The sequence below is a fragment of the Ipomoea nil genome, unplaced genomic scaffold (genome assembly GCF_001879475.1).
Source record: "Ipomoea nil cultivar Tokyo-kokei standard unplaced genomic scaffold, Asagao_1.1 scaffold2754, whole genome shotgun sequence".
NCBI lineage: Eukaryota > Viridiplantae > Streptophyta > Magnoliopsida > Solanales > Convolvulaceae > Ipomoea > Ipomoea nil.
The window spans coordinates 75,553-100,185 of record NW_017619182.1 but is presented as its reverse complement, the minus strand read 5'-3'; the positions used below and the strand labels follow the sequence as shown (position 1 = coordinate 100,185).

At 39.9% G+C, this 24,633-nt stretch overlaps 2 protein-coding genes across 2 annotated transcripts; one reads left to right on the top strand and one right to left on the bottom strand.

Annotated features, from left to right (window-relative positions):
* Positions 1-7,507: 7,507 nt before the first annotated feature.
* Positions 7,508-10,206, top strand: LOC109156684 (heat shock cognate 70 kDa protein-like). The gene is made up of 3 exons (XM_019304523.1): positions 7,508-7,576; positions 7,610-7,836; positions 8,260-10,206. Exons 2-3 carry the CDS (start codon positions 7,623-7,625, stop codon positions 10,005-10,007), a joined length of 1,962 nt encoding a protein of 653 aa, XP_019160068.1. The 5' UTR covers positions 7,508-7,576; positions 7,610-7,622; the 3' UTR covers positions 10,008-10,206.
* Positions 10,057-12,573, bottom strand: LOC109156685. The gene has a single exon (XM_019304524.1). It carries the CDS (start codon positions 12,017-12,019, stop codon positions 10,550-10,552), a length of 1,470 nt encoding a protein of 489 aa, XP_019160069.1. The 5' UTR covers positions 12,020-12,573; the 3' UTR covers positions 10,057-10,549.
* Positions 12,574-24,633: the final 12,060 nt, after the last annotated feature.

Here is a 24,633-nt window from a genome sequence, read left to right as displayed (position 1 = left end):
CATACTTTGAAAATAATTCTCAAGTTCTAAACTGTTGATTCCGTGTGCTTACTCATTTAGCTAAACTAAATTAGGCATAAAAAGATGATAAAAAATGTTAGGATGCGTTTGGTTCATTACACATTAGGAATGGAAATCCAAATCATAGTCAGTATTTGGTTGACAATTGTTTAAAACACAACTAAGTGATTTTATTATCCCTTCAATTAAAAATCTCATTCCTTAATTAAAAAGGGGAATCATTATTCCATCTTATTGGTAATCTAATTTTTTTTTTCAAAAAAATGGAGGGGTACACTGAGGTCAGTATCTTACCCTAACAGTGTTCTCATCACCCAGCGTTCCCAGCTTGTCTTGGCGAAGGAGCTTCTGGATGTCAGCAGGGGGGTTCACGAACCACTCTAACATATCAGCTTGCTTGCTGGCTTTTTTGGCGGATGCATCCACCACCTTGTTTTGTTGTGTTGGAGCGTAGTTCATCCGGATCTCCTAGTTCCTTCTCTTTGCGTCTCTACATCTCTCAATGAGGTTACTTGCTGTCCCATCATACTCTTCCACTCCGTTCACCATTTGGATGACTTTCGAGCAGTCTGACTCAATAATAACCTTCTTGTAGCTTTTCTCCCAAGCTTTCTCAATGCCATAGTGGATAGCCCAAACTTCAGCTTCCATAGCACCACACGAACCAATCTCTTTGGAGAAGGCTACCATGAAAACAGCGTTCACATCTCTAAAAACACCTCCGCAAGTGGCTCGGTTGTGCGCTCTCTTGCAGCCATTCGTCTTGACCTTGATCCAGTCTGCACTCGGTGGTTTCCATGGCTGCGTTCTTCCCTCGTCACGACGCCATCTTCTCTTGATCCCCGAGCTCCTATCGAGGACTTTCTCGATTTCTTTGAATTGGCGGTGAAACCACTCCACTTTCTCATGTATCGATATTTGTATGCCAGTGAAAATCTGGTTGTTTATCCACTTCCAAAGCCACCAGGCCGTAATCGCAATTCTTGCGCTTCTCTACTTCCTTTTCTGATCTCCCTGGGTTTTTGCCATATTGTCGTGTAGCCAGGTACTAAAATTCATAGAAATGGAATTACCTAAGGTGTTTGCTACGTTGATTTCTCTCCATATTTTAGCTGCAGCTAGGCAGCTTCGGAGTACATGCTCAACGTCTTCTTTCACCGATCCACAAATATCACACTGTTCATTTGCTGTAAAACCACGCTTACTTCCCGCTAAGTTACACATTATTTTTTCATGCTTCACCAGCCACATAAAAGTCCAGATTCTCTAGGATCCTCAACACCGCAGAAAGTCTGAACAGAAGAAAATGCACCAAGCATGATAAAAGATGGCCGAAAACAGATCTAGCTCAGTGGGTATCTGACAAGAATAAAGAAGAAGATATAAAAAGGAAACGAGCTGAAATGTGGTATGAGCTGAGAGATCATACAGGCAACATGGATGTGAATCTTGCCTATGAAAGAAGTTTCGATGAATGCATAGTTTGGTGGGAACCTGGAGTTCTTCCTGTAACCAATATTAAAGAAGCTTTTGGTCAATATATGACTGAGAATGTGACAAAGAGATTTGCATGTGAAAAGTTCAAAGATGACATCTACAAGCTGAGAGAACACATCAAGGACATATTGAAGGCAGACATGGGAGTTAAGAAACCCATAAGGTAATCTGATATAGATTATTCGAAAAATTTGATGCTTTAGAATATCACTATTTCAAAATTATGTTCATGCTATATTTCTACAAAATAAATATGAAATATCTAAATAATAAATTTCCCTTGGTCTAATTTATTTTATTTTTAGTACAAGATGATTTGTGTATTAGATCATGAATTAATTAGACAGGAAGTGTTTGAGCATAACAAAAGATCAAGTTGATTAAAATATTTATCAAAATGCGTAAAGGACTTGTCTAAAATTAATTCACAAAGTTTATTTCCCTAGAATCCTTGTCAAACTCATCTTGGCTTTGTCAAAATAAAATTGAGCAAAAATATTGAAATTATTTTTAAAAGACTTAAAGCCAATGAATGAGTATAGGTTTTGACATTATCAAAAGGGGGGAAATTGTTAGGAATAAATTGTAATAGATTTTGATATGCCAAATTGTAAATCGTAGAACCCCAATTTTATTTTGGTTAGACTAGTTGAGTCATAGACTAAGAAAGGGAAAATTATTAATAGATTGAAAAGAGCAAATTATTTAAGAGGAAGATGTATGCATATGATATGTATTTTAAGAAATCCGAGAAAAAATCCATCAAGAAATCTGAGAAGAAATCCCTCAAGAAATATAAGAAGAATTCCCAGACGATATTTCGAAAAAGAAGTACATGACTTGGACTTTGCATGAAGCTATCTTGAAGATCAAGCATCTATGGAAAGAAAGGAGTACATCAAGTGGAATAGAATGGTAACTAAATGATTGTTTGGATGGAATGGTAGAAGCTTGAAACATTAAACCCAAGGTTACATGATGAAGTTTGGGCGATGGTTTGGCCGATAGTAAAGTCTGTTTGGCAAACCTAGCTGAAAAGTAAAGTTATAAGCTATGAGCTGAAAACGGAAGAGCTGTTAAGATTGAAAGTGTTTGGTAAAATTAGCTTTTTGATAAGCTGATAAATATAAAAAGACTAAAAAGTACATCTTCAAAAAAATTTAAAGTAGTTTGTTTACATATTAAAATTTAGCATTTTGTCTTAAAAAAATTTAAAGTAGTTTGTTTACATATTAAAATTTAACATTTTGTCTTTAAAAAAATTAACATTTTGAAATAAAACTATTAGCATAATCATACCTACACCGAAGCTTAAACCCTAAACCTCCCACATAAGAAAATAACTAAATACCAATGGACCACAAACCACTTCATATTTAACATTTCATAATGATGTAGCAATATTGTCGCGAATCTCCTTCACAAACTATAGCATTTGTCATATCATTTTCATATTCGAGATGCAATACAACAAAATATATACAAGTAATACAACAAAATAATATAAACATACTTGTGGACTATTGGGGACTGTGGGGTGTGATGGCTGATGGACGATGGAGTGCGAATGAAGATGAAGGGAGTGGAGTGCGAATGAAGATGGAGGGATTGCCGTGCGGTGAAAGTTGCTGAGAACAGAAAAGGGTTTTAATTGAGAAGGGTAGAGTATGTCATTTCTGTAAAATAATAATAATAAGGATAAAGATGGAAAAAAAAAGTTAGGAAGCTAGTAGCTTATTTTGAAACGCTACACTAAGGTAGCGTTCCAAAATAAGCTCTTATTTTAAGCTAGGAGCTTATTTTGGGAACATTACCAAACAGAGCCCATTAGCTTAAAATAAGCTATAAGCTCCTAAATAAGCTCTGCCAAACAGAGCCGCAATCTCAAGTAAGAGAAGAGATTTCAATTGATTTGGGAAGCAGTTTCAAAATCAATTGAAATTGGGAAGAGATTTCGAAATTGGGCATAAGTTTGGAGAAGTTTCGAAATTGTAGAAGGGAAGAAGTTTCAGAATTGAAATTAGGATGCAATTTCTTAATAAAGGAAGAAGTTTCACAATCAAAGATGTGAAGAGATTTCACAATTGGGAAGCAATTTCTAGATTAAATTGGGAAGCACTTTCTAGATTAAATTGGGAAGCAATTTCACGTGTGAATGGGAAGAAGTTCACGTGAAAGGGAAATCCAAAATTGGGCAGCAGTATCAATTCATGGGAAGAGATTTGCAATGTGCTTAAATTTCATGCAGAAGCTATAAATAGCAAGGGATGAAGTTGCAAATCTAAATAAAGCATGTGATGAGATTTCAAATACCAAATATGGAAAGGGATGAAGTTTCATTGCCAATTAAGGAAAGGGAAGAGATTCTAAGTCAATTAAATATAAAGTCTGAAGGCAGTAAACGTGAAATACAGAGGAATTACAAGCAGAAGTTGCAGAAGGAAAATTACTAGTCCAAACTAGTAAGGGTTTAAATTGAAGAATACATTTGAAGATAAAAATCCCAAAGAGGAGAGAACTTTATTAGAAGAAGTTGGAGAAGCCATTTTTGTGTAGATTTGAAGCTCAACCTGCAAAGAATCTCTAACATATCTGCAACATTATCTTATCCTCTGAAAAGGCTACAATGCTTACAAGAATTCAAATTTGAGTTTGTTTTTTTCCAACGGGCAAATTCTCAAACCAGCTATTTAAGGATGAAGATTTCGAAGATGAAGCACAACTTCTAACCAGCAGAAGATACAACAAGAGAGCTCTAAACATTAGAAAGCATACGAAATACCAAGTGAGAAAAACACAAGTTTTCAGAGCAAAGAGAAAGCTTACAGAGAAAAACACTCAGAGTGATACAGAGCTTACAAAGAAATATCCAAGAGTATTAGAATCTTCATCAACAAGAGACTTGGCGTACATTGAAGAAACCATCCAAGAAGTTTCAAAGTTGGAAGCAAGGAAAAACTTGTTTTGGAGCAAAACAAGTGGAAGTTCTACCGGAGCGTAGAAGAAAGGGGGAAACTAACACGGAGTTATGAAATCCCAGTTGTAGTTCTACCTGAGCGTAGAAGAAAGGGAGAAAGTAACACGGAGTTGTGAAATCCTGGAAAGTAGCACGGAATTGTGAAATCCGAATCGTAGTTTACCGGAGTGTAGAAAGGAGAGGAAAGTAGCGCGGAGTCGTGAAATCCTGTAGCAGTGTTGTAGGCATTGGAAAGGGCGTGATTAGTGCGGGCTTTGTGATCAAAGCACTAGATCACGTAATTCATTGTATCTTGGAACCAAGAAGTGGTGGATATAGTGAATTGCTCTTGGAGGATAAGAACAAGTGGAGTAGGAGGTATATATACATTTCCTTGAATATATTGTATTATTATTCGGTGGAATTGATGAGTTTCAGCTCCCTTTGTTTGGCAGAATTGATGAGCTTCAGTTCCCTTTGTTTGGCGAAATGATGAGATTCGGCTCCCTTTGTTCGGCGGAAGGAGCTTAGGCTCCACTTTGGTGGATAAGGTTGGACTGGTGTTTCAGATGGACTGGTGTAAAGGTTGGATATTGTATTATTATATTGCATTTGGCTATGTGATATGTATTCCTTTGGCTATGTATATATACCACTATACCATGTTGTTGTGAGAACTCTTGGAATCCCATTGTTGGTTAACTTGGTTATATCTCTTGTGTTGCCTATTGAATCTAAGTTGATATGAGTATGTTCCCTGTTATCTTAAAAAACTTGAACTTTTCAATCTTGGGTATTTGGTCTAGTGGTATGATTCTTACTTAGGGTGCGAGAGGTCCTGAGTTCATTTCTCAAAATGCCCCCTTTTTTTTTTTTTTTTTTTTTTTTTTTTTTTTTTAATGAATGTTTATGTCTGTTGTTTGTTTACAAGAAGGCGCCGGTTCAATTCCTTTCATCCCGGGCATTTAGTTTAGTGATATGATTCTCGCTTAGGGTGCAAGAGGTCCTGAGTTCAATTCTCAGAATGCCTCTTTACTTTGGAAAATTATGCTGTGCATGGTGCATACGGATGCAAAAATGACGTCGTTTTATTAAAAATGCGCATCTCCCTTTAAAAAAAAAAATTCAGCTTCGATTCCCAGCAACAACATATGAACTAAAATTCCAGAATCGATGAACTATAATTCCAAAATCGATGAACTATAATTCCAGAATCTATGAACTAAAATTCCATAATCTAATCTATGAACTAAAAATTCCAGAATGAATGAACTAAAATTCCAGAATCTATGAACTAAAATTTCAGAATCGATGAACTACAATTCCAGAATCGATGAACTATAATTCCAGAATTGATGAACTAAAATTCCATAATCTATGAACTAAAATTCCAGAATGAATGAATAACATAATGTTGTTGCTGGAAATCGAACCTGAATTTTTTTTAAGAAGAGACGCGCGTTTTTAATAAAACGACATCGTTTTTGCATCCGTATGCACCATGCATGGTGCATACGGATGCACAGCATAACTACTCATTTACTTTAGCGTTTGTTGTTTGTAGACAGTGGGGCAGTTCGGTTCAATCCAATAGCCCATTGGGCTCCATATTCATTTCGGATTTATGGACCCAGAATAAAAGAATTAGTTATATGCATAATATGTCTTGTATTAATAATTAATTTTTTTTTTCAAAAGAGAATTAATAATTAATTTGAATATCAAACTATCCCGTAATATCCCTGATACTTTAAAGGTAAATGATATTTCTTTATTAAGATGATATAAAATGTATAAACCTCAAACAAAAAATAGTCAATGATCAAATTGATAATTTCTTCAGAATTTATTTTCCTCAAGTTTCACGAACTCCACTTCCAAAGTTCCAATAGAAAAAAACAATACCACATTTTTTTTTTTCAAAATTTGTTATCCTCAACTTTCATGAACTCCACTTCCAATACAAAATGTTTTCCATCCAAACAAACAATATAAAACAAAATTTTCCTCAACTTTTAAATTTTAAGAAAATATTTTTCATGAAAAATATTTCCTAGTGAACCTAATACTTCGTTAAAGAATCATATTAACACAAAAGAGTTATTTACTGAAATGGTCACTTAACTATAGCGAAAGTATCAATTTAGTCGTTGACTATTTTTTCTTTTTGCCTAATTAAGTTCCTCAACTTTAAAAATTTTAATCAATTTGGTCCTCCGTTTGTTTTGCCGTCAGACTTCTGTTTACTCTGGACCAAATTAATAATTTTGCTATAGTCAATGGACCATTTTGATAATTAACTCTTCGGTTTAATAAGAGAGAAATGGTGCATATGATGACCGAAATGATCCATTGACTATAGCAAAATTACTAATTTGGTCCCGAGTAAACATATGTCTGATGGCTAAACAAACGGAGGATCAAATTGGTTAAGATTTTTAAAGTTGAGGGACGTAATTAGGCAAAAAAAAAAAAAATCAAGTATCAAATTGGTAATTTCACTATAGCCAATGGACCATTTCGATAATTAACTCTAACACAAATTACCACCTCTACCGGGATTTATTAACCACAGTTGCCTGCACGAGCTTAACTCAATGGTTCAATTGACAGTATTTGAGAGAAGAGATCAATGTTCGAATTCTGACGATGACAGTGCGGGGATTATGTCCAAACTAGACAAGATCCTTTATGCGTATCGGCATTTGGCACGGTATGCTAAGTCACCGTGATTTACATCCTCTAACTGCTCTGTCATACCGAGATGTAGGACCCTTGACCATTAATTATATGGAACTAAATAGTGGGCATAAATTAAAGTTTACCATGTCATCATAAAGTAAAAAAAGAAATGTCTGGAAGAAACGAGAATACTCAAAGAAGAAACCAATCAGCCAAACCTCCGAATTCACACCGTCGGTATCATCCAATCGGATGGCCATAATTCAAAGCTAGAATCTTCTAGACTCCCCTCTAACGTCACCTGCCATACATATATACACCGCCCCTGCTTTTCCTCTCTTTCACTGTAAAACCAGACCACCCACCGGAAAAAACTCTGTAAATTTCACTTACAAATTCGCGAATCAACAACTCAACTGCACTGCACTGCACTGCTGCGTTTACCTGATTGATTGATTGATTACTCATGGCTGGAAAAGGCGAAGGACCGGCGATCGGAATCGATCTCGGAACCACGTACTCGTGCGTCGGCGTTTGGCAGCATGATCGCGTCGAGATCATCGCTAATGACCAGGGGAACCGGACCACGCCGTCTTACGTCGCGTTCACCGATACCGAACGCCTCATCGGCGACGCTGCTAAGAACCAGGTCGCCATGAACCCTACTAACACCGTTTTCGGTAAGTTCCATAGCCGTCGTCCTGCTTCCTTTACACAATTCTTTTAGTTTTTGCTCGTACACAGTTTTGATTTGAAGTTTGAGTTGGATATGTGGATATATGTATGCTTGGTGTAGTGTTTGCATGTTGTAATTACTGTATGTGTTTCAGCGGTTGCTATTTATCTCTCCTCACTGCAGTTTCGTTAGGACTTTTCATCACCTGTTTGAATTTACTAGCTAACAGTAGTCTGTAGAATCCCTGTAATATATGCATTTAAATTCTATTATAGTATGAAAATTATAGTAGTAATTCAATTCCTAGTAGAAATTAGCTAATGAGTACGCAGTTTATGCAGTCATTTTGTACTATGTTGTTCTGTAGATTATCTTTTATTTTATTACCTGAAGAATAGTGTTTAAGTCCTGATTTACTTGATTCCAGATGCGAAGCGATTGATTGGTAGGAGATACAGTGATCCATCTGTTCAGAGTGACATGAAGCTGTGGCCTTTCAAAGTGATTGCTGGACCTGGTGATAAGCCCATGATTGTGGTGTCATACAAGGGTGAGGATAAACAGTTTTCTGCAGAGGAGATCTCCTCCATGGTTCTCACTAAAATGAAGGAGATTGCTGAGGCGTTCCTAGGTTCGACTGTGAAGAATGCTGTTGTTACAGTACCTGCTTACTTCAATGATTCTCAGCGTCAAGCTACCAAGGATGCTGGTGTGATTTCAGGGCTTAATGTGATGCGTATAATCAATGAGCCCACTGCTGCTGCCATTGCTTATGGTCTTGATAAGAAGGCGTCGAGTGCAGGGGAGAAGAATGTGCTTATTTTTGATCTAGGTGGGGGCACTTTTGATGTGTCCCTTCTCACCATTGAAGAAGGAATATTTGAAGTTAAGTCCACTGCTGGTGATACTCACCTTGGCGGTGAAGACTTTGATAACAGGATGGTGAACCACTTTGTCCAAGAGTTTAAGAGGAAGAACAAGAAAGACATAAGTGGAAATCCTAGAGCCCTGAGAAGGCTGAGGACTGCTTGTGAAAGAGCAAAGAGGACTCTGTCATCTACTGCTCAGACAACCATTGAGATTGATTCCCTTTATGAGGGTATTGATTTCTATACCACCATTACCCGTGCAAGGTTTGAGGAGCTTAACATGGATCTTTTCAGGAAGTGTATGGAGCCTGTTGAGAAGTGTTTGAGAGATGCCAAGATGGACAAGAGCAGTGTAGATGATATTGTTCTTGTTGGTGGGTCTACTAGGATCCCTAAGGTACAGCAATTGTTGCAAGACTTTTTCAATGGGAAGGAGCTCTGCAAGAGTATTAACCCTGATGAGGCTGTTGCCTATGGTGCTGCTGTGCAAGCCGCGATCTTGAGCGGTGAAGGCAATGAGAAGGTGCAAGACCTTCTGCTTTTGGATGTTACCCCTCTATCTCTTGGTCTTGAGACTGCTGGAGGGGTTATGACTGTTCTCATTCCAAGGAACACCACCATTCCAACAAAGAAGGAGCAGGTCTTCTCGACTTACTCTGACAACCAACCTGGCGTGTTGATCCAAGTCTATGAAGGAGAAAGGGCAAGGACCCGAGACAACAACTTACTTGGTAAATTTGAGCTCAGTGGCATTCCCCCAGCCCCAAGAGGTGTCCCTCAAATCAATGTTTGCTTCGACATTGATGCCAATGGTATCCTGAATGTATCTGCTGAGGATAAGACCACTGGCCAGAAGAACAAGATCACAATCACGAATGACAAGGGCAGACTATCCAAGGAAGAGATTGAGAAGATGGTCCAAGAAGCTGAGCAGTACAAGGCAGAAGATGAGGAGCACAAGAAAAAGGTTGAAGCCAAAAATGCCTTAGAGAACTACGCCTACAACATGAGGAACACCATCAAGGATGAGAAGATCAGTTCCAAGCTTCAACCCGACGACAAGAAGAAGATCGAGGATGCTATCGAACAGGCTATTCAGTGGTTGGATGGGAACCAACTTGCAGAGGCTGACGAATTCGAAGACAAAATGAAGGAACTCGAGAGCATCTGCAACCCCATCATTGCTAAGATGTACCAAGGTGGCGCTGGCCCCGACGTGGCTGCTGGCATGGATGAAGATGGCCCTTCTGCTGGTGGAAGCGGCACTGGCACTGGCGCTGGTCCCAAGATCGAGGAAGTTGATTAAGCTTTTTGATGTTTTTTGTTGTTCCGATGACTTTTGAATGATCGGGCTGTGTTTTAATAACGTTAAATTGTGTTCATTAGTTGTGTTTAAAAGCTTTTGGGTTGGAACTTGTTTAGCCTTGTACTATCTGTTCTATACCAGGTTCATGTTTCTACAGGTGCTCACTACTTACTAGCAAACAAGAAAAAAATTTCTTTTATATTTGCCTCAAAAAAACTTGGAACCATCCATCACAAATGTTGTAAAATGCCCAACAGAAAACAATCAAATATTCTTAAAAAGCTAAAAACAATTGACAGTGTTTCTTAATTAAGGCTGAAACAAAAACACAGCTAAATCAACTTATGATTCACATTTACTAATATAGAGTTAGTTCATTCTGCATTAGAGAATTACATTAATGCATCACAAATGACAATAGGAGGAGAATGCAAAAAGAAGGTTCTTACTTGTATAATATATTATATGATAAATAAGAATTTTAGTTATTTGTATATTCTTTAAGTGGACTAACCATAACTTCTTAACCAATGCAAACACATTTACGATTCACTCCAAGGAGAGGGATGGAGGCACACTTGAACCTCGTGCTCCTCAGGTCCTACGCGGTGTTTAGGTACAAGAATCTCGAGCATTGTCCCAGTCTCATCACCAAATGCTTCCAGTTTAGCGTTCTCTGGAATGCGAGTGTGGAGGAGAATTTCTCGGACAAATTCCCCAGGAGGGCAGTGTTCGGGAGCTGGATCGGTGAGCTTGAAAGACCTGTTTTGTCTTTTGATTGTCGGGGCACATCCAGTGCTTACGCATGATATCTTCACAATCCCTTGGGAGATGGTGTTTCTCCAAGTAACTTTTACCCTCTTGAGATCCACGAAAGGCATGCTAACGATGATCAAGAAACCCTCATCATCTTCGTATATAGTTTTTGCAGCTGTGACTGGACCACACGCGCACCTCATAACCCCAGAACATTCACTTAACCATGACGGCTCAATTTGATGGGCATCCGAGATTCTCTCAGAGTTTGAAATGTTAGATAAACAGAAATCGTCGTCATTTCCATGAGGGAAAGTGTTCTTCTTTCGTTTGTTGCAGGCAGCCAACATGTCTAGACCTTCCCCGTTGACATTGTTTGATGACGGAGTTGATAAATTCAGACTAGACCCATTGAGCAACCTTTTCGGATTTACTGAGTTACATTTTGGAGGTAGTCTCTCAAGCTCAAATTCTGTAGTCGGGATGACATTCCTCCATGAATCAAAATCAGTGGCCTCGGGAGGAATGGAGAAGTTCAAATCCCGCCCCGTAAGCTCCATCCACTTCTTTAGTTCATCCTCGTTGAGACCTGCAAGGTTGGGAGACCTAACGATTTCAATGCCATGAACACATTGCGGGTTAGACAGACCCCTATAATGCTTCCTCTGCATTTTGTGTGACCGAATAAACCCTTTATCCACACAAAATGGGAATGGCCTCTCTCCCTGGCGCGAGTGACCATTCATGAAATTCCTCAGCTGCATCTTCCCTAGAGCATTTTCAGGCCTCTCCTTGAAAACCCACATGTACATATTCTCCATATCATGCTGAACAAGGAAAACATCCAACTTCAAGTCTGACTTATCATACCCCGAAAGCCCTTTACCCTGACCAATGATTTTACCCTTAGATTTATCATTCAAAACCGGCTTAAAATAGAAATTGAAGAAAAACCAAGCACCCCAAACACTATCAAGCCTCTTGGCACACTTCTTCCCAATCTTGGTAGCATTGCCATTCATATCAGCCTCACATGGCTGGGAACCAAGACAAGCATCCAACATGAATTCATCTGAACATTGGAAAGTAGTAGGGGCATCTGAAAGTGGGATATTGATATCAGGAGGAATAGCACCCAGATTCAATTCCCTCTCAATTTCATCATGGGGAACTGAGGTGGAATCCATGGACAAAAGTGTGGAAAAATGATTGCTTTCCATGGATAAGGTTGTCACCACTTTCTCTTTTGCAGGCATCTTTACTATTACAACTTCTTAAACTAAGAGTTCAAAAGCTAGCTAACAAAACACCAGAACACATCAAAAACACTAATTCCATCAAACCCAGTCTACACACAGATTCACCAAACAACCAAACCCATTACCCATACAACCATTCCTCCGCCAAATTTCACATCCCAAAATCAGAAAAGTCGCGGCTTTACTCACCAATTCATTGAATACCCAGTAAAGATTTGACCTTCTAGAGATCAAAGTAGGGAAATACTGACGTCAAACACACAAGGTAGTGAATCTTGGGAAATATATACCATTCAAAAGCTGGATTCGAAGAGAACCCAGAAAAGCAAATAATATGGATACCGGAGTATATCTAGAGGGAGAAAAGAAGATGAGATGAAGGGTACCTCCGTACCTGAGAAGAAAAAAGGGTCTGAATCTGCGTGACGAATGGGAATGGAGATCGATGGTGACGTAAACGGGGAGAGACTGTGTAATGAGAAATTGGGTGCGGGGTTGAGACCGATATGGATTGGTGCCCCAGTTGGCTGGCACCGTCATGTGTCGAACATACGCCGTTAACTAACGGCGAGTCAGCGACAATGGAGCAGCCATAGCATCCTCAATAGTTTAGGGCAATTTGGTCCACATAACATTGTAGACCTTGATCAAAACAACGTCGTTGTTGTTTAAGTTTTAATAGATTTCATAACTTTTCGTTTCTCATGTTTCAACACATATTTTAATTTATTTTAGATACAGAATTCTTACGCTTAATGTACAGAATTGCATAATATGGTGTACAGAAACGCATAACACAAGATACATACACATGTTTTCTATGTTACTTATTCTCAAATCTGATTTATGTAAATAATTTATGTCTTATAGGCACATAATTTCATAATATAAGACATAAATTCGTAAAATAAGACACACAATATGTTTTGTGTTATACAACTACTAATCAATTTCAGGTACACAATCCTTACGCTTAATGTACAGAATTGCATAACATGATGTACAGAAATAAATAACACGATATACATACACATGTTTTCTATTTTACTTATTCTCAGACCTGGTTTATGTAAACAATTTATATCCTATAAGCACAAAATTTCATAATACAAGACGTAAATTCGTAAAATAAGGCACACAATATATTTTGTGTTATACACTTATACACATATTAATCAATTTCAGGTACATAATGTAAGCAAATTTAAACATAAACTAACCTCCAGCCATAGTTGTTTTAGTAGACTGCCTTGGATTGTTGTGAACTGCCTGAGTTGGTTGTTGTAGTTGTCTAGCAATGTGACTCCCACTTTCTCACATATTCAAAATAGATGGTGTATAGAACAGAATGTCAAAAATGACAGTAATCTGTGCAGTGGGGGAACTCTCCTTTTATAGTCTATATGTCATCAATATAGACTTTGTAACGGTTTCGTTACAACCGTTACAACACTAATTAGCTCCCACTTAATGACTATTTAAATACCCCTTATCTATCACCATTTATTGTGTTTTTCAAATAGAAAAGCGTTACATTCTCTCACTTGGTGCAATTACAAACTCAAAAAAACAATGAACACGAACTATAGAGATATGTCCTCTTAATACGAGTAGTATCTACTATAATCACAATGTATCTTGTCCCTAAGTACTTTATGTGGTAACCAAAAATTAATGGATAAACTTTATGTTTATTCCAGGTCCAAAAGATATATATTTTCTCAACAATAAAATGTGTGCACAATACAATATGAGAAAATATCTGAATGCTTTAAGAATTTCATAAAATAATTGTATGTATACAAATTTTACAAAGTAGGCGCAAGTCCCATTTTCTCAACAAAATCTCTAAACTTGAATGGTGGCATGCCTTTAGTTAAAGGATCAACAATCATCTACTCAATGCTTATATGCTCAATGACCACTTTCTTATCTTTAACACGCTCCCTGATGGCTAAGTACTTGGTGTCGATATGCTTACTTCAACTCCCACTGTTATTGTTCTTAGCTAGGAAAACTGCAGCTGAGTTGTCACAATAAACCTTTAATGGCTTAGAAATAGAGTCCATAACTCTAAGCCCTGAAATGAAATTCTTAAGCCATACACCTTGAAATGTAGCCTCAAAACATGAAACGAACTCGGCTTTCATGGTTGAAGTGGTGACAAGAGTTTGTTTAACCCTTCTCCATGAAACAGCTCCACCGGCCACGATAAAAATGTTCCCCGAAGTTGATTTTCAATAATCAACACAACTGGCAAAGTCTGAATAAGAATATCCAACAATGTCCAAAACGTCCATTTGTTTGAACACAAGCTTATAATCCTTGGTACCCTTGAGATACCTTAAAACCTTCTTTGCATCTCTCCAGTGGTTTAAACCCGGATCACTTTAATATCGTCCTAGCATTCCAACAGCAAAGGCGATGTCCGGCCTAGTACAGACTTGAACATACCCGAGCCATCCGACAACTGGAGCATAAGGAATATTCTTCATGGATTCTCTTTTAAAATTACTCTTTGGACATTGGTCCCAACTGAATTTATCCCATCTCACTATAGGAGTTGGACTCGGTAAACAATCCTTCATCCGAAATCTTTCTAAAACTTTGTTGATATAGGTTTCCTGCGGTAGTCCCAGAATACCCCAAGATCTATCCCTATGGATCTTTATGCCAATGACATAAGATACCTCGCCCATATCTTTCATATCAAAGTTCTTAGAAATGAATTGCTTAACCTCGTGCAGCATTCCCTTATCATTTGTTGCAAGTAGAATATCATCCACATATAAAACAATAAAACAAATTTTACTCCCATTTGTCTTTTGGTATATTCAATGATCTAAGTGACTTTCAACAAATCCATATAAAGAAATGACTCCGTCAAACTTGATATACCATTGGCGCGAAGCTTGTTTTAAACCATAGATGGACTTTTTGAGCTTGAAAACCAAATGCTCACCTTCACTAGAAGAGAACCCTTCAGGTTGTTTCATATAAACCATCTCTTCTAGATCACTATTAAGGAATGCCGTTTTCACATTCATTTGTTGCAATTCAAGATTGAAATGTGCAACCAAAGCCAAAATTATACGAAGTGAATCTTTCTTTGATACAGGAGAAAATGTCTCCGTGTAGTCGATTCCTTTTTTTTGAGTAAATCCTTTAGCAACGAGCATAGCCTTGTATCGTTCGATGTTGCCTAATGAGTCCTTTTTAGTCTTATAGACACATTTACAGGCAATGACCTTGGCCCCATTAGGCAACTCAGCAAGGTCCCAAACCCCATTGCTCTGCATAAAACTCATTTCTTCCTTCATGGCTTCATACCGTAAATCTGACTCTTTACAATTTGTGGCTTGTGAAAACGTTTCTGGATCATTTTCGGCTCCAACATCAAACTCTTGCAGATACATTATATAATCACTAGGAATTGCCTTTTTTTTTTTCTCGAGTAGATCGCCTTAAAGTTGAACTATCATCTTCTTGAGAAGTTACCGGTTCAACTACCGCTTCAAGAATTTCCTGAATTGGTTGATCTATTGGGATAATATCAGCATTTTGTGGAACTTCTTGAATAGGTTGTTCAATACCTGTTTGAACTTGAGGGGTGCTTGAAACTATTATCAACCTATCTGATGACATAGAAGGACATGATTCACTATGATCATGATTAGAAATCAAATCATTGAACCGATCCCTCCCACTAATCATGTCATCTTCAAGAAACTTAACATTTCTCGATTCCACAATCCTAGTTGAATTAGATAGACAATAAAATTTGTACCCCTTGGAGGACTATGTGTATCCAATAAAGAAACCACTAATAGTCCTCGGGTCCAACTTCTTTTCTTGTGGTTATATATCCTCACCTCAGACAGGTATCCCCAAACACGCATATGTTGCAAACTCGGTTTCCAACCTTTAAATAACTCAAATGGTGTCTTTGGGACAGCCTTGGTTGGAACACGGTTTAATATATATGTAGCCGTTTAAGTGCTTTGGCCCACAAAAACTTAGGAAGTTTTGAGTTGCTAAGCATACTCCGCACCATGGCAATAAGCGTGCGATTTCTTCTTTCAGCAACACCATTTTGGTCCGGAGAACCAGACATGGTGTATTGGGCAACTGTAACACCCCACTTTTCTTAAACTTTATTAACAAATACTTAACTTAGAAAGGGATACTAAACAAGCATAATAAACTTACTAATAAAACTTTAAGAGGAGTCACCGCTACAATCACCATACACGGTGATTGCACAGGCAAGGAAATGATCTAAACATAGTCAAGCTTACTAACTTTAAACAAACTAGGGGAATAACCCCGGTGTCCATCACCAACAAAACATCTGAATAGGTCTACAACCAAGTCTCAAAATAAACATAAATGATAAGAGTTTAGACTATAACTAGCACTCTAAGCTAAGCTAGTCTAACTCGATCGCTCTCAAGAACTGGGCCCACATAAAAGGGGTTAACAAACAAACAAGTAAAAAACAACCCGTTAGCACGAAGCTAAGTATAACGCCACTCAACCTTGTAAAATACTATAACATATACTTTTGGAAAACATTTGCTTCACATACTTAGATCAAGTATTCTCAATCACTTAAACAACATTCAAGTATACTCAACAGTAATTCTATATGCTTGCAACCTAATTATCAAATAGGCATACTTTCTTAATCATTTAACTCATCAACAATCTCAAGCTTTCACATACATATCTTATCATGGCGAAATACATTACTTAAGCTCAACGAATGGATAAAGAGATACTAAGTACTCAACAAGAAATCTCATATTATCATATATCTCAACAAACAATCTCATATTATCATATGTCTCAATAAGCAATTTCATGCTACCATATATCTCAACAAACAAACTCATAGTATCATATGTCTCAATAAGCAATCTCATGCTATCAATTAATGAATAAACGACAATATAAAGTCATGCTTCTTATCATACTTTCATGTAAAACATGCAACTCTTATAATCATGCAATAAAATGAACATGATGCTTTAGTATAAGTATAGATAGATATACATCTACACTCTTTCTTTGGTAACAAGGAACACTTGTTCGAAGGAGGTTTCTTAGAGTCACAATGACTCGCTTTTCTCTTCTTTCTCTAGAGTCACGTTGACTTGCTTTCTTTCTTTATTTAGAGTCACAATGACTCGCTTTCTCTCTTTACTTTTACTCGTGGGCAAGGTAGGAACTTCACCATAATGTGAACGGACCTATTGGGGCTCGGCATCTAATCGTCCTAATACTCATCTCGCGCACCGAACCACTCTCTTGGTTCTTTTCTCAAACTCTGTGGAATCAGGTATCGTACTTGTCACTGTGCACACTCCCTAACCGGGATTCCAAGCCCGGTGGGTATTATCCTACCTAGTAACTCGGGAATATCGACCTGGTTACTTCTCATCGGATCGCAATGTTCGTTTCTTTCTTTATTTTCTCTTTTCTTCCGAAAGGACATAGTCCTAACGGGCCTCCAAAACCTCAGATTACTCACACTAGATACATATAGATATAACTCATGCAATTCATTCTCATGCAACAACTTTACTTATGCAAACATATGCATATAGCTTCTCAGCAACTTCTCTTTTATCACAAATTGGAATCAAGTATCATGCAACTTCTCAATGCAACTAGATAATGATTTTTCAAAATAGATATAGATTTTTGAAAGAATACTTAGGCTCACTTAGAGCCGCTAATGCACTTTAGTTCATGATATACAAAACATGCTCTTTTACTATAAAGAATATCTCAAATTCTCTTTGACTATAAGTCAAGTAAACAATGTATAAACTCATGCTTATAATTCAATTCTCAATAATCTTCTTAGCAAACACTTAGCAAATATTGATCATGCTCTTTAAACTTGAAATACACTTCTTAAATTCAACTTATATTTCATGCTTTAGTAATTACTTCACTGTGTTAGCAAGACTATTATTTCATATTTATTATTTGTATAATATATAGTCTTAGACTAGTGGTGGTACTTAGACTTTGACTTAGCTCTTTATTAGTTAGATTAGTTAGAGATTATTTCTAAGATATACTCTGTAACTTATCTTCAGTCTAATCTATCTGAGGTGAATTTGTTAATCTGGTATCAGAAGCAGGTTAATCGATCCTCTCTAACCTCCACCACAAAATTTTCTCTCCCCCTCTCACCCATTTTCGCTGCCTATGTCGACTTCTTCCGAGAGAACGGCTTCTGCCGCCGGAAATTCCACTCCGGTCACCGGAAACACCATGTCGGGCGCACATCATTACATCACCATGAAATTAAACCTCAAAAACTTTCTGTTCTGGAAGATGCAACTCCTCTCCTTCCTCCGCGGCCAGGACCTCCTAGGCTTCGTGGATGGCAGCTTTCCATGCCCGCCGGCGACAGTACAAGGAACTCCGACAACCGGCGACTCGGCAACCACCTCGGCCGCGGGAGCAGCGGTCGCGAATCCGGCGTATCACGCCTGGGTCAAGCAGGATCAGACAATTGTTTCTCTCCTCGTTTCTTCTATGGCAGATGAAGTTCTTCATCTCGCGCTGGGCAGGGAAACGTCGGCAGCCATATGGGCCTCCATTACCGGCGCCCTTGGATCCTCGAGTCAAGCCCGGTGTCTCACTCTACTGAGCCAATTCCAAATGCTCCGTCAAGGCAATGCCACAACCGCCGATTACCTTGGACGGGCCGGCGTTCTCGTTGAGGCACTCGTCCAAGCCGGACGCCCTCTCACGCTGCAAGAACAGACGCTGTACGTCATTCGCGGTCTCCGCCCGGAACTGAAGGCCTTGGCGACTTCCCTTACGGCGACTGGAGCGGCAGTGTCGTTAACCCACTTGTCTGATTTTTTACAGGCCCACGAGTTTATACTCGTGGACGATTACCCGTCTATTGATGCCGCAGGTAATCCCACTGCCATGTACGCCGGCACGGGTCGAGGGTCTCATGGCGGAGGCAGACAGCAGCAGCACAATCCGCAGCAGCGTGGTGGGCGTCCCGGGCGTGGCGGTCAGAACCGAGGTGGCCGAGGCGGTCGCGGTGCGCCCAGGTGTCAGATATGCCGATCACACGGGCATTCGGCTATCTATTGTTACAAGCGTTACACCACGCAGCCGCCGCAGCCTCAGGCGCATGTTGCCGTACCTGGTGATGCTCCGGCCGCTTCAATCACTGCACCGAGTGATGGATGGTACCCGGATACAGGTGCCACCGCTCACGCAACCCCGGACCCGAGCATGCTGGCTCAATCGGATGAGTATAATGGTTCAGACGTCCTCAGAGTGGGTAATGGGGCAGGTTTGTCTATTTCGCGAATTGGTCGTGCAACTATTCCGTCTGTGTCTAAACCACTATGTCTAAATGATATTCTACATGTACCCAATTTGTCTGTTCCATTACTTTCTGTCAATAAGTTTGCTATTGACAATAATGTTTTTTTTGAATTTCATGGACATTATTTTTGTGTGAAGGATTCAATAACCAACAAAATTCTGGTTAAAGGACCAACATCGGGCGGGCTCTATAAACTCCCAGTGTCAAGACAAAATGTCGCGTTCGTCAGTTCCCGGGCTACTCCCACCACTTGGCACCGCAGGCTTGGACACCCGCACGAGCAAGTTCTCAATAAAATACTCCAACAATGCCCTGTTACATCCAATAAAGCAGCTTCAATCGAGTCGTGTACCTCGTGTCACCTTGGAAAGTCGTCCAGATTTAAATTAGAAAATGTTTCAAATTCCGCTCAAAATGTACTAGATTTAATTTGGACCGATATTTGGGGACCTTCCCCGGTATTGTCTACTAGTGGTTTCCGTTATTTTTGCCTCTTTGTAGATGACTATTCCAGATTTTGCTGGTTTTACCCATTACGGGTAAAATCAGACATATATAAAGCCTTTGAGTTGTTCCGTGTCATGGTAGAGCGGCAGTTCTCGCGCTCTATCAAATCAATTCAATCCGACTTAGGGGGTGAATACAGAAAATTACATAAAATATTCCAATCCTTAGGAATAAATCATCGTCAATCCTGCGCATATACGCATGAGCAAAACGGTAGAGTAGAACGCCGCAACCGACACATTGTCGAAACTGGCTTAACTCTACTCGCCGAAGGCAAAGTACCCCGTGAATATTGGGACTTTGCGTTTGAAACAGCAAACACTTTAATCAACTATCTACCATCATCAGCCATCAATTTTGAAAGCCCATACACTCGACTTTTCAATACATCACCCCCTTACACCTTTCTACGTGTCTTCGGGTGTCGGTGTTACCCACATCTAAGGCCATATAACAGGCACAAGATTGAGTATCGCTCCACCCCGTGTGTCTTCTTAGGTTACCCACCGTCCTTTAGGGGATATAGGTGCACTGATCTAATAAGCGGAAAGACTTATATCTGTCGTCATGTCCGCTTTGACGAATCTACCTTTCCTTTTGAGACAGATTATGCAGCACAAGTGCCTACCACACCAGCCTTACCGTGGGTATCTGCACCAATTGTCTCAGACACTACACCAAATGATCCTCCGGCTCGCTCCGAGCCAGAGCCAATACCCATGGCTCGTGAGTCTCCACGGCTCGCTATCACACACACTGCTCCGGCAAGACCGAGGAAACGACGTGCTCTGCCACAAAGTCGTGATCATGTCATGCGGCTACGGCACATGACAAGGGGCACAGATGAGCCATTCCAGGCTTTAACTGCAGTAGCCGATCCCACGTGCTACTCACAAGCTGTGGGTCATGCACATTGGCGGGAGGCTATGGACCAAGAGTTCAACGCCTTACTGCATAACAACACCTGGCAGCTTGTACCACCGAAGCCGCACATGAACATCATAGGGTGCAAATGGGTCTTTCGCACCAAACGCACTGCTGATGGTTCGGTTGAACGGTACAAAGCCCGGCTAGTAGCAAAAGGGTTTAATCAAGTAGCAGGAGAAGACTTTTTTGACACGTTCAGTCCAGTAGTCAAACCGACTACAGTTCGAATGCTGTTTTCTCTGGCTGTTTCCAACAAGTGGACGTTGCGGCAGCTAGATGTGCATAATGCCTTCCTGAATGGGCATCTGGCTGAAACCGTGTACATGAAACAACCCCCAGGGTACGAGGACCCTACCACACCGGGACATGTGTGCCATCTACAGCGCTCTCTTTACGGCTTGAAACAAGCACCTCGGGCTTGGTTCAAGCGTCTTCATGATTTTCTCTTGTCTGCAGGGTTCAAATCCTCTAAAACAGATGTGTCCTTGTTTTACTATACAAGTGGGGACTCCCATGTGTTTTTACTTGTATACGTTGATGATATAATAATGATGGGAAATGATGCTGACTTGGTCGCCACTCTACTCCGACACCTATCCACTACGTTTAAAATTCGGGACCTGGGACCTCCCGGCTTCTTTTTGGGCATTGAGACAATCAAGTCCGGTGACGGGTTTATTCTCTCTCAGCGTCGTTATATGACGGACCTCCTAGGGCGCTCAGGGATGACTGACTGCAAACCCCTAACTACACCGGCTGCCGTCACTAAACTCGTCTCTCCAGCACAGGAAGTGTTTGATAATCCGACCCAGTATCGTCGCATCGTTGGAGCATTGCAATACTTGACGATTACTAGGCCCGATTTGGCGTATGCAGTTAATCGGCTGTGCCAGTTCATGCACTCACCAACAGTAGAACATTGGGCCCTCGTGAAACGAGTCCTCCGCTACATTAAGGGGACCCTCGACTTCGGCCTCCGCCTTGCTCCGTCTTCCTCGACCTGTTTACATGCTTTCTCCGATTCAGACTGGGCTGGCTGTCCGGTAGACAGAAAGAGCACCAGCGACTTTGCGGTTTATCTCGGGACCAACCTAATCTCCTGGATCTCGAAGAAACAACGGACTGTTGCTAGGTCTTCCACTGAAGCCGAGTACAAAGCTCTGGCAGATGTCTCCGCAGAGGTTACCTGGGTCGTGTCACTACTGCGGGAACTTGGCATGCATTCTGGCCACCCGGCGACACTTTGGTGCGACAACCTAGGGGCTACGTATCTTTGTGCCAATCCGGTATTTCACGCCCGCACAAAACATGTAGAGATTGACTATCACTTCGTCCGGGACAAAGTCGCTTCAGGAGATTTCATTGTCAATTACGTGTCTACCACGGATCAGCTAGCGGATATCTTCACCAAATCACTTTCCGCATCCCGGTTCGCAACCTTACGAGGCAAGCTCAATGTTGTCTCACTACAACCTTGTGCTTGAGGGGGTGTGTTAGCAAGACTATTATTTCATATTTATTATTTGTATAATATATAGTCTTAGACTAGTGGTGGTACTTAGACTTTGACTTAGCTCTTTATTAGTTAGATTAGTTAGAGATTATTTCTAAGATATACTCTGTAACTTATCTTCAGTCTAATCTATCTGAGGTGAATTTGTTAATCCACTGTACTCAATAGGCTCATGCACTGTACAAACCAAATATTCATATTCTTGACAAAATTCTCAACAACTCACAATGGTTATTTAAACATGCTAATCAAGCAAATTTAGAAAATAATGATCATGCTTTTTGTTCAAATAGCTAAGCCCAAATACTTCACATTTTCCGTCTCTGTAAGTAATGCACAGATTACTTCAATAGCTTTTATCAACACTGAAACCTACTGTAATTTACTCATTTCAACTCCAAATTCAACGAAGTCAAATTCTACTAGTGCATCGTAACGACCCCGAGTGTCCGAGCCTCAAGAGCCCGCGAGTCTTGGTCTGAACGAAACGTAGCTGAGCCACAAAGGGCCCGTCCACTGCACTGGATTGGCCTGGCGGAGCTTGCGACGGGCTTGAGGAGCCTCGCCACTTGGCTCCGCCAAGCAGCGGCCTAGGGCCACGGTTCTAGCTAAGAATCGTGCCCTAAGGCCTTTCCTCCACGGGACTAGCCAACGGTTCCTGTCTAGGGCCATTGGTTAGCTCCGTGAGCTAGTCTGGTGTACAGACAGTGTGCACCAGAGGGATCTCTTTTGCACCTGCAACAATTTTTGAGCAATCTAACTGTAACACTCCACTTTTCTTAAACTTAATTAAAGTTCTAAAACCAAATTAAGATAAACTAATCAGTGGAAAATCAAACTTAATTAACAAACTTAGTGGGAATGTCACCGCCACAACCACCTTCCCACGGTGATTGCACAGGCTAAGGGTAAAACTAAACATCAAGTCAAACTAACATCCGAAATTTATTACATTAAAGTAACTTGAGGAAAAGTACCCCGGTGTCTATCACCAACAAAACAAAAGGTGTCTACATCCATAAATCCAAAACGTCATCAATAAAACAAGAGTTTAGATAATAGCAACAAACTACACTAGTCTAACTCAAGCACTCTCAAACGCTGGGCCCACTTGAAAGGGGTTTTGCAAAACAACAAGTAGACAAGTAGAAAACACCCGTTAGCACGAAGCTAAGTATAACCACACTCAACCCTGTAAAGTACTACAGTATATACTTTGGAAAACATTTGACCATATTCCCAAATTAAGCAATCTCAAACACTTAGACAAAACCTTGATATAAACCACAAAGCTTTCTATATGCTCACAACCTAAAATATCAAATAGGCATACTTCAACGATATCAAACCAAACAACATGCTCATACTATCGCATACTTAACATAGCAAATCTCAATCCTGTATAACATTTCAATAACAATCTCATGCTAACACATAAACTTATCAAGCAATTTCGTGCTATCAATTAATAAGAAATTAATCTCACGCTTTCAAGTTCTCATCATGCAATCTAGAAATATCATACATCAATATGCAAACTAAGGCAATCATGATTAATATACAATCTCGGGTAATCATTCTCAATATGCAATCTAGTGCAAACATTCTCGATATGCAATCTCATGCAAGCATTCTCATTATGCAATCTCGTGCAATACTATACTCAAATGCAATCTCGTGCAAACATTCTCATTATGCAATAAGATGCTATAGGATAAGTATACTTATACACTCGTTTGTAAATAAAATATGTTTTTGTGGAGGTTTCTTAGAGCCACAAGGACTCGCTCGCTCTTCCTTTCTTAGAGTCGCAATGACTCACTTTCTTAGAGTCGCAATGACTCACGTTCTTTATAAATGGACGAGGTAGGAACTTCACCGTAGCGTGAACGAACCTATCCGGGCACAACCTCTAGCCAGCCTAATATCCGTCTCATCCACCGAACCACTCTCTTGGTTCTATACTCAACTTTGTGGAATCAGGTATCGAACTTTCTGCGTGCACACCCCCTGACCAGGATTCCAAGCCCGGCGGCAAGTTTCCAACCTCGAAACGTGGGAATACACTGCGATACAAAACATCGGATCATAATATCCGATTATCATCATCCGAAAGGACATTGATGAGGACATCACACAAGGAAACTCAAGTTCATTAGCTCAACACGAAAATAGGACGCAAGATCCATTACAAGTGCAGGATGGTCCTATGACACGAGCTCGGATTGCAAGGGTACGTGAGGCTATTTGTGCGTGGACAGAGAAGATTGAATGGAACAAAATTTATTCCTC

What these genes read in the sequence shown, in the direction of transcription:
- LOC109156684 (XM_019304523.1), top strand. Translation starts at nt 7,623, where the DNA reads ATGGCTGGAAAAGGCGAAGGACCGGCGATCGGAATCGATCTCGGAACC. An exon ending in CCCTACTAACACCGTTTTCG is followed by an intron (nt 7,837 to 8,259) that starts GTAAGTTCCATA and finishes ACTTGATTCCAG; the next exon opens with ATGCGAAGCGATTGATTGGT.
- LOC109156685 (XM_019304524.1), bottom strand. Translation starts at nt 12,019, where the DNA reads ATGCCTGCAAAAGAGAAAGTGGTGACAACCTTATCCATGGAAAGCAAT.